The sequence below is a fragment of the Aplidium turbinatum genome, chromosome 12 (genome assembly GCF_918807975.1).
Source record: "Aplidium turbinatum chromosome 12, kaAplTurb1.1, whole genome shotgun sequence".
In the NCBI taxonomy this organism is placed as follows: domain Eukaryota; kingdom Metazoa; phylum Chordata; class Ascidiacea; order Aplousobranchia; family Polyclinidae; genus Aplidium; species Aplidium turbinatum.
Genome location: NC_137483.1, coordinates 4,289,772 through 4,300,682, shown reverse-complemented (window position 1 = coordinate 4,300,682; position 10,911 = coordinate 4,289,772). Strand labels below are relative to the sequence as shown.

The 10,911-nt window shown below is 37.4% G+C and overlaps 1 protein-coding gene across 1 annotated transcript; it reads left to right on the top strand.

The window, feature by feature from the left end:
• The first annotated feature begins 1,805 nt into the window (after positions 1-1,805).
• Positions 1,806-9,937, top strand: LOC145780857 (uncharacterized). Its single transcript, XM_082592506.1, has 7 exons — positions 1,806-1,963; positions 2,849-3,157; positions 3,841-4,146; positions 4,612-4,658; positions 6,922-7,074; positions 8,288-8,496; positions 9,400-9,937. The coding sequence occupies exons 1-7, from the start codon at positions 1,886-1,888 to the stop codon at positions 9,510-9,512; spliced, it is 1,215 nt and encodes a 404-aa protein (XP_082448632.1). The 5' UTR covers positions 1,806-1,885; the 3' UTR covers positions 9,513-9,937.
• Positions 9,938-10,911: the final 974 nt, after the last annotated feature.

Below are 10,911 nucleotides of genomic sequence, written 5' to 3'. Positions count from 1 at the left end.
GCATCACATACAGTATAATATATGTGTTTCTACAAATTACTTAGACAAGGAATCATATTCATAAACACACAGTTCATTCACTGTCATCTTCACATTCTTTGGCACTTGTCACAGTTGTGTTGGTGACTCGGTGCTGTTCGCAAATGAAACGTTTGCATTTGAAGCATATAATGTTAACTTTTCTATCGTTGTTTCAAGGACATTGAAAACATCTTCCTCTCTTCTGTCTCACTAGCTGCCTTGACATTAATAATATATTTGAAGCTTCAGTGTTTCGAGCTACAGAAGCTCCCATTCCTTCAATAGCTCAAACGATGTGAAGCTGAAAACCAGATGGATTACATGCTCTGCGCAAGACATTAGGTTTCGTCAATTCTTTGCCTAACTCCGTCAAGAAATAATATCCTCGATTAGATTTTCTACTGTTTGAGTCTCTGTTTTTGAACACCCAAGTGATATAGGAATTCAGGGCTCCAATATCAAGCACGTTCGTAAAAATTAGGAAAGGCCATCTTGACATTCGTCTGGCACAAGAATATTCACTCACCAACTTGTCTGCATCATCCACTCCGCTTTTTGTGCGGTTATATTCAAGTATCATGTTGGGTTTCTTGTGATCTTCATTAGACAGTGAATCATCAAGATACTGAGAGGTTAGTAAACGAACCGTCATGTTTTTTTAGGCACATAACTTACAATTGCCAGTTTATCTGAATAGATAAAGTTTGACGATAAAACATAATATCGTCCCTTCGCAACTTCCATAACTGCAGGAATATCTGAGTTTTTTGCTCAGTGTTCCTGTCTTGGTGATATTTTTCTGGAGCAAACATTCTGCAGTTGGCACTGATGTAAAAAAAAACATCTGTGGTAACACTTCTTTCAGTTGCAAACAGTGATTTCATCATGTCACACAGTACACACAACCAGACGTCCTTGATTTTTCTCTGGTGCACTCCCAGGAAGTTTTCCAGTATAGACTTGGAGGTTATACAGGTAAGTGGTTTTCACGTCTTCAGCTGCCCACACTTTAATGCCATATCTTGCTGGTTTTGATTTCATGTACTGTCTCATTGGACATTTCCCTCGGAAAGAGACTAATTGTTCATCTACCGTTACTTCTTCAAATGGGTTATAGATTTTTTGCAGTTTTCTACAAATCCATCCCAAATTTCGCGAAAAGGTGCAAGTTTAACATTTTCATTTCTTTGACCACGTGTTGATTTGTCATCAAATTCTCAAACTCTGGCAAAATGTAAGGACATTTTTCGCGTGAAGTTAACTGGATATCATTCAGCATTTGTAACCTAATATACCAAGGGGGGTCCCATCAGGACCCCAGGTAACGTTATGCTGTTTTTTGCATATGTTTCAAATAATTTTTTAATTTTTGTTGCACTATACTGAACTTGCTTAAATTTATGACACATACACAGATAAGGAGGAAAATTATTGCTATATGTAAGGCAGGAGATAAAAAAATTCACCTCTGGGGTCCCTACGAGACCCCGCTTGGTATGTTAAGGGTTAAGAATAAATTTCATTGATTTAAATATTTCAGAGGTGGTCAAGAAATGAAAATTCGCGCTGATAAACCAGAAGATCTATTGTCATGGTATCAATATATTTACGCAATAGCGACGGTATGTATTTCTTAAGTCATTATTTTCATGTTTTATGAGTGGTCAGTAATTCACAAATTTTTACCTGAATGAGGAATCGCTGCCCAAAAAAAATATTTTTCATAATTGGATATTTTTTTTTTTAGTTGGAAGTTCCAAGCGATGAATACCTTTTACCAGGACAAAAATACCGATTAATAAATTTAATAGATGAGCTCAACAATACCGATCATCATCAACAAGATGATGATCAAAAATATGCGATGGCTGAAGACATACTGTCACCGCCACCGCATCGAGAAGAAAAGCCACCGCATCGAAGAAAGGTCTCTTCTGAAAAGGTCTCTTTTCTAACTCTTTATCACTTTGCTATCATACGCAGTTCATACGTATCAATTTTATCGTGCATTGTATTCACGTTCTATATAGCAGTCCAAATGCATTTAACCGAGTGGTGAGAGATGCTCGAAAGGACGCCAGTTCAACACCGCATAAGGGCACGTGACTGTGTTTTTGGCAGAACACTTTAACACATGCTTAAAGATGGACACGAAATTGGTTTCCTTGCATTCCTGTCCACTCAAACAAAACCCTTATTCATCGGACAATCGGACATAAGCTTACGAATACAACAAGCGTACACGAGCAAAGGCCGGTACCAATGAAATTTTTGGGCCTCAAGTAAAGACATTTATTAGAAATACGCACTGTTTCCAAAGAATACGCTGTGGCTTCTAGTTGCTTTCGGGCCCTTAAAAAGGTTCCGGTCCGTTAAAAATATTCCCCGCACGAGTCCAAAACTACTCCTTAGACCTCCTGTCAATGCTATAACACACGATTCCTTAAACTCTGAAGAGACACTTGGTGAAAACGTTTGCAGGAAGCCACCAACGTATGAAGACATTTTTCCATTACTGACCGAGTTTCACTCATTCTACTATAAGCTCGTATGCAAAACAGCACGTAATGCCCAATGAAAATGATCATGAGAAGAGATTTTTATCATTAAGAAGTAACCCAGTGTGTGGTAGTGTAAAGTATATGTTAGGATACAGTATTGATAGTTTGCAGTAGTCTAAATACTAAATAAATTCTCTGTGTTATGTGCATTGTTATATATGAAACAAATCAGTTCTTTTTGTGTCAACTTTGCTATTAAAATGTTGGCTATACTCTAGTATAGGAACCTATAAGTAAGCTATGTGATACAAAACGTTTTCTTGCAGGAGAGCCTATACACTGATGATATGACCCAAGCAAGTCGACTAAGAAAATCGTCACTTCCAACCCCAGACAGCGATCGCCCTCCAGATATACCAAGGCGACAGAAAACCCTGCAGCATTTAAATTACCCTCAATCTTCTGCAGAGAGACCTGGCTCTTTGCATGTAGAACCAGAACCAAATCTTAAAAAGACGAATCCCAACGCTTTCACGACATCCAAAATTTCACAGATAATACAAGTAGCATCACCAGATAAGCCCCTTCCTCCAGTGCCGGAAAATGTATGCGAACTGGATGATGCTTTATCTCCAGTAAGTTTCATTATTTATCAAACTATCTGCATTGAGGTTTTGTTGTGTCACAATTGCCTCGTCATGCCAGGAAAGATGCTAGTTCGATGCCGCATGAGGGCACGAGGCTGTGTCTTTGCCAGGAACCTTCATCACATGCTTGAAGGTAGACAAGAAATTTGCACCCTTGCATTCCTGTCCACTTAAACAAAATCCTTAATGACCGACAATCGGTGAAGACACAAACGTATGAAGATATTTTCTCATTACTGTCGGAGTTTCACGCATGTTACTGTAAGCTACTCGTATGCAAAACAATATCGAGTAATGCCTAATGAAAATGATCACACTGAGAGATTTTAAGAAGTTTCAAGAAATCTGCTTCCTTGCATTTCTGTCCACTGAAAAAAAAACCTTAATCACCGGACATAAGCTTACAAATATAACAAGCGCACACGCTAAGAGATTTTAATCATTAAGCAGTAACCCAGTGTGTGGTAGTGTAAAGTATATGTTAGCATACAGTATTGACAGTTTGCAGTAGCCTAAATACTGAATAAATTCTCTGTATTATGTGCACATTGTGCATTGTTATGGATATGTGAAACGAATCAGTTCTTTTGTGTCAACTTTGTTATTAAAATATTGGCTATAATCTAGTGTAGGAACCTATAAGCTATGTGATACAAAACGTTTTCTTGCAGGAGGACCATTACATGGACATGACCCTACCAAGTTGGATAAAAAAACAGTCACTTCCAACCCCAGACAGCAATCGCCCTCCAGATATACCAAGACAACAGAAAACCCAGCAGTATTTAAATTACCCTCAATCTTCTGCAGAGAGACCTGGCTCTTTGGATGTAGAACCAGAAACAAATCTTAAAAGGACGAATTTCAACGCCATCACGACATCCAAAACTGTACCGACAATGCACGTAGCATCATTAGATAAGCCACTTCCTTCAGTGCCGGAAAATGTATACGAACTGGATGATGTTTTTCCTCCAGTAAGTTTCATTATTTATCATACTATCTGCGATGACGTTTTGTTGTGTCATAATTGCCTCGTCATAATCGACTTATTCCTTCCAGCATTTGAGTGGATTTGTGTTTCTTGGTACCGTTTATTTTGTTTGTTTGGAACACGTTACTTTTACTTATAAGCAATGTTTACAAATCAAATGATGTTTTTGAAATGAGGCTAAGTATCATTTAAAAAATCCTAAATTAGTTTATTAAAAACCGTTTTAATGTATTTCATTTCAAGCTTTTTCTTGCTTTTTATCTTGCGGTATTCGGATATAACATCAGACTCCAAGTCATTTCTGGTTAATGACTCCAACTTGCCTTAATTGTTAAACGAATATTATCGATAATCATAATTTATTTTCACAAACACTGCATGTTGTGCTCTTAGGGGACAGTTAATCATTGATGGAAATATATAAATAAATGCTTTACTTTATTCATAGGAACCTCCACAGCACCGGAACCGAGCAAATACAAACAATTTGCCTGGGTAAGTTTTTTTTTAATTGAAAGGTATTAGACGTGGGGTCCGCTTTAAGGAGATTTTAATTTATCAAAACTGATTTTGAAGTACCCATCCCAAAATCTGCATCATCATCATCATAATCCATCGTCGGTTTGTTCCCCACTAGTTGGGGTGGCCGATTGTTTCCGCGCAGCAATTGTTTTAATCCCTTTTCTCCATTTCACCCTGTCTCTTGCATCTTCCTCCTTCAGTCCGACTTTTTTAAATTCATCCTTCACTGGTTGTTTCCACGTTCTTCTTGGACGACCGCGTTTCCTCTTCCCATCCACCTTTAGATCTAGTGTCTTTCTAAGAAAACTTCCTTCCTCCCTCCTTATCACATGTCCATACCATCTTACTCCATTTGCCCTTGCCAGTTGGTCTATGGTCTCTCTCATCTCTAGCATATCCAACAATTCTTCAGTCCTTTTTTCCCTTTTCGTTTTCACCCCACACATTGCTCTCATCATTGACCTTTCCGTTCTTCTCAGGATTGCCAGTTCACTCTCTCTCAATACCCATGTCTCGCTACCATATAGCATTGCAGGCCGCACACAGCTCCGATATACTTTTCCTTTCATCCTTAGTGAAAATTTTCTGCCATGCAACATTTCCCCACATTCCCTGAACTTTGCCCAGCCCAATCTTGCCCTTGTTGTCACCGCTGCTTCACATCCACCACTTCCATTTATCCGATCACCCAGATAACAGAAGTCTGTCACTGTTTCGATGTCATGGCAGAACTCATCATCATGGCCTTCCACTTCATTCCTTCCTTTACTGCATTTCCCACAAACAAAACACTTCGCCAATCTTGTTGCGGCTCTCTTGACATTAGCACATCTTGCATTGCATTGAATTTCTCATCACTCTCTTGCCACATATTCCACAGGGATCTACTTTGTTCTCAACAACTGTTCCTTTTGCTCCACTCATCATAACTTTTGTTTTTTCAAGATTCACCTTCATACCCTTGGTGTGAAGGTGAATCTTGCCTATGGAACTTGCCTATGCCTATGGAAACAAATTACTGTATCTTAGAAATAAACAAAAAGCGATGTTACGCTTTTCTCACAGAAGCTGAGCGACGTATTAGCCAGGTTGGCAAGGGACAGGTTGGCCTCTGTTGTCAAAAAACGTCGTAAATTTTGGCAAAAACCAACAACTATTTTGACGAAAGTTACTAAATAAAAAGCGGTAAAATTGCATCGTTTAAAAAATGAATTAAAATGAGTTCATCGTTTTGAGACAAAAATACTAAATCTTATAAATTTTCTTAATTTATAACTGTATTATGTTGATATGTAGCAACAAACCTTGAAATTATCACGAATCTGATTATTTTTTTCATGAAACTGCCAACGTAAACATGACACAGTTGCACCAAAATCAATGCAATCCTTAATTTCGTTGATTTTCGTAACTGCATCAGGCTGATTTGGCAGCCGCAAAATAATAAATTGTTCAAAGGGATACTAAAGGAAAAACCTGACTTGGCGATTGTACACGTTCTTTGTATTTAACATGCTACCATAAAACGATTTTCAATAAAATTTTGCCCCATTGCGGCCTGATCACCATTTCCCGCGTGCTTTTGTCAGAGCTTTTAAAATGGAAATGGGCGTTAATCGACATCAAAACATCAGATTTCAACATCAAAACATCAGACAGTTTGCTCAAAACATCAGATTTGATGTTAAAACATCAGAAGTGGTAACGTGGCTTTTGTTATTGCTGTCGATAGTGACGTATTCTCGAGCAGTGTTTCCACTTTTGGATTTTGGGCCTTGCCGGTGCCACTGAAAACAAGTTTTATTCGGTAATTTTTTTTGAAATGTATTCTTGAATGTTCAGTTTACTCATCTTAATGCTTAATTCCCGTTTGAAAATTTCATCTACTAGGCCTTTAAGTTTGTTCAATCCTTTCATGCAACTGTGTGAAATAGCAATGATAAAAATATGTGGAAACACTGACCACCATTCCTACTACTTTATGCTCATCTCAAAGATCATTTCCTTGTTCAAGAGAGTTACAACTTGCATTCATTTTTATATGAAACAGAAACGCTTATTTAATTTAGCCATAATCAATATTAAAAGATATTTTGCAAACGAAAGTTATATCCGATCTGCTATTGACATTTGTGGAAATCAACATGGTAGTGAAAATATGTTTGTAGTTGATCGAAATTTGTCTTTAAATGTGAAAAAAAAATTTAGAATAAGAAAACATTCTTGTTGATGCTAGATTCTTTATCGACAAGCCCTTGAACAGGAGCGAAGCCGAAACAATTCTTAAAAGGAACCAACGCTTTGGAAACCTGATGCTACGAAAAAGGATTCCAAGCAAGACAACTAAAGAATCAGAATACGCAGTTTCCATCTTTGTCACAAAACCACAGTGAGATAATTTTTTCTAACATTTCATTGACTTCAGTGATGTAGTAAACATTAAAGCAGACAGCTAGTTGAAACGCGCGGTCAATTGTGACTACATACTTCAGAACTTCAGCAACAGCGTACAACAGTTCGATAAAATTTTTGTATTGCATTTTACACGCTTGTCCGCACCACTTGCTAACTTGGTTAAAGACATAGTTTTGTGAATGAAAAAGTAAAATAAAGCGACAATGGTTCAATTGAGGTCCATGAGCAACAAGGGTCCGCCTCGATAGCTCAATTGGTTAGCATGTGACTTCGTCAACAAAAAATCTTTAAGATCAGGCCACGCTGGTTCGACTCTCGTGGAATGCGCTTGAGCAACAAACGTTAAGGACTGCTCTCCATTCAGCGGCATCTAATGACCCAACTACCGTATCATGGCTGCACGATGAGGCATTGCCAATCTAAGCTACTACAAGTCAAACGAGAGAAGAAGAAGAAGAAGAAGCGGCATCTAATGGATGGAATAATTCCCTGGCAAGAACACTTCAACAATCGGAAACTCCAGTGGTTCAAAGCCTCTACAATTATGCGAAACTGCCAAAGTCAAGCTCTCAAAGAAGCTTTCCAAGTCCGAGGATAAAAATTCATTCAATTAATCAACTCTTCGAGCATACGCTTGAGCAACTTCCTCACAGGATAACTGTTTATTTCATGCACATAACAACATATCAACGAGAACGAAAACTTTACTCTGTCAATCTCAATGACTGGGTCGCATCACTGGTTTATAGTCTCTACAAGGATGCGAATCTGCCATAATACAGCTTCAAAATAGGCTTTCTCACTCCGAAAATAAAAATTGCAGCAATGAGGAACAAACAGCAGACCACACCATCTGCAACTAGCATTTGGCTATCATGCGCCAAATAGTGTGCGTGTTCTGCATGAACTGGATGGCGAATCAATTCAGTGGCTGCTTGAAACCTGCCCAAACTGTGACTGCTTGACATCTAGAGAACGAGTCGCCGCCACTGCTCAAGGGTGATAAAAGACAGACCGCCTCGACCATTGGAGTGGCAAAGAAGATAAAAGTTAATCATACCAAGAAAAGGGAGAATCAATATAAACGTCTAACATATTGTGCTCATAGTGCATTCGAACTTCTAATTGCCAGTGTGTTGTAGCGTTAAAACTCTACATATCTAACCAGTAATGTTTTTGTAATACAGCAGTCACTTCCAACACTTTCTAATAAGTGAAAGGAGCTCTGGAAACCAGAAGCAATATTTCATATCTCTGGGAAAAGAAACACATCCATCACTGACGTCGCTACAGAGCGTTATAGATTTTTTTGTGTCGAAAGGTCTCGGTACTTACAAACCGTTAGAGCATTCTGATCAACTTATAACCGAAAATTTATACGAAGATGTGTTGCCAGGTAAGATTGTTTTAAAATAACTTTAACTTCTTAATGTCTTACCTATCAGAAAATAGCTTTTAGAAATCACTGTGTTTTAGTAATGGCTTTTTAGCAGGGCTGTGTACTGTGTAGTCGGGCAAAAATATATGCCTCCGACTCCTCAATTTATAACTTGCTGACTTCGACTTCAGTGTTGCCAAATTGATGAGGGTTGCCAGATTTTTTTTAATTTTTGTCTTTTTTCGTTTTTTTTTTAATTTAATTTTACTTAAGTTGTGACCGAAATTTAAAGGGCAACTTTCATGAAAACTGGGAAGAGATAACATTTCTGTTTGTTTGTAAATTTTTAAAGCGCAATACGAAGAACAAGAAAATATATTTTAAGATAAGATTACAAAAAAAATATATATTTTTTGTTTTTTTGTGTCATGCCGGAGTCGGCCTTTTGTTTAACGACTCCCGACAAGCCAAAAATCCTCCGATTTCGACTTCACAGCCTTGACATTTTAGTCTGTCACTTTTGTGGATTCTGTTGAAATATCTTGTAATTCGCTCCTAACTTTCAGCTTCCACTTTTGAAGTAAACTTTAGAATACTTCTTATTTGAAAAATACAACCCATGATGAATTTCGATTCCTACTACTATGAAGCATAGTTGCCTAGCTTTCGTTATTTCAACTGATAAAATGCGTTCTTGTTTGCAAGCTGGGATAGGTTGTAAGATAGGGGGTCTTTGATCCAATTAAATACTTTTGACGAGTTATAAACAGCCACATTGGAAAACTATAAATATGTAGGCAAGAAACACATGACATAAAATGTGTGTAACTCTGCACCATCGGGAACTAATGTTACTCACACTTGTGTTCTATTTTCTGCTACTGTATTAAATCATAAATCCAAAGTTATGCATTTTTGAAGAGCCACAGCAAGAAATTTCTGACGAGTATGTGCTGATGGGTTCGCCACCACCGTATACAATGTCCGATAGCTTCCATTCCCTCAACTTGCGAAACAAGTTCCCAAGCAATTGATAACAAGGAATGCCTCATATAAAGACCAAAAAGTTTACATGTGGATTGGATTATTCATATTTTATTATTTTGAGAATTGACTTTGACAGTTTTGACAGTTGAAAAATTGACTATTGAAAATTGAAATTGACAGTTGAAATGCTTTGCCACCAGTACGCCATAAACGAAAACTCGGCTAAGCAATAAGTCTCAGCCAAGGTCAATTGCAATTCGTGAAAACCATGATCCTGTTAAACTACTTGCGATATACATGCAACTATTGTCGATTGCGGAGTGGCGCTCCTTCGACTATAGCTGTTGATCTTTCTCATAATTGTGAACAGTATGCTGCTCTAAAGAGAAATTCCTACGCCCCTCCTGAGAGCTATGGCCTACTGAACTGAAGCTAATCCTTTTCATTCAGCTTGTGACGTGCTTTTATAAAAAATGACCTTTAATTCTATTACACAACAATGATGTGCAACACGTATCACCATCAGCTTTTGGTGACGAAACAGTGTCTAACACTATCGGCGTTGTATATTTGTTATTGTTTTTTTTTTAATATTTTAACGCCTAGTGGGTGGTTTGCTGCATTATCTTTTGTGGTGTTTACTGAAGGTGGTTAAAATAAAAATATTATATTTTTATCTTTCGTTTCACCTAATGAAACTTTGTTTTAATTTAAACCCACCTATGGTATTTACACACACTTTTTGCAACTGAGTTTCCAACCTTTTGGACATTGCATTCAAGCTGCGTGTATAGTGTAAAAAATATGACGAAAGTCACACCAGCTTGGCTAAGAAATGATTTGTTTCTCTACGCTAGTTCTTTCATGGCCTAGTTCTATTCTGGTGAGGCAATAACAAAACGTTCAAAGATGGCAGTGTACAAATTGCGTTCTTACGTGTGGAAAGCAATGAAACAATTCCAAATATTGTAACAATAAACACTGTATACTAATTATGACATATCATATAATTTTGTGTACATTACAATATGTCATAATAAATATTGTGACATACAATATATAACAAGTGCGATTGCTACAAAGATGCATAAATTGGAACAAACTAGCAGTGAACTGCCATGCAATTCAAGTGCGTTTGTCGCCCTTACCCTTGCGCTTACCAGATAAAACGCTTCATAAGTATGAAAATAAAATACATACCCAAAAAAAATGAAATTAAACTCATGTTTGCAAACATTTTGAAAACTAAACTGTTTTCTCTGTCAGTGTTGTCAGTCGATTATACATATTAGCCTACATTTGCTTGAAACAAATCAATTGACAGCACTGATGAGGAAAGTAGGCTACGTTAGATTTTGAATCGGTTGCTTACAAAAGTTTACTTTCTATGTTTGGACTCTGTATTTTTTTAACGAAATTGACCAAACATTCTAGCCATTTTTCTCC

What these genes read in the sequence shown, in the direction of transcription:
- LOC145780857 (XM_082592506.1), top strand. Translation starts at nt 1,886, where the DNA reads ATGGCTGAAGACATACTGTCACCGCCACCGCATCGAGAAGAAAAGCCA. An exon ending in TGGATGATGTTTTTCCTCCA is followed by an intron (nt 4,147 to 4,611) that starts GTAAGTTTCATT and finishes CTTTATTCATAG; the next exon opens with GAACCTCCACAGCACCGGAA. An exon ending in ATACGAAGATGTGTTGCCAG is followed by an intron (nt 8,497 to 9,399) that starts GTAAGATTGTTT and finishes GCATTTTTGAAG; the next exon opens with AGCCACAGCAAGAAATTTCT.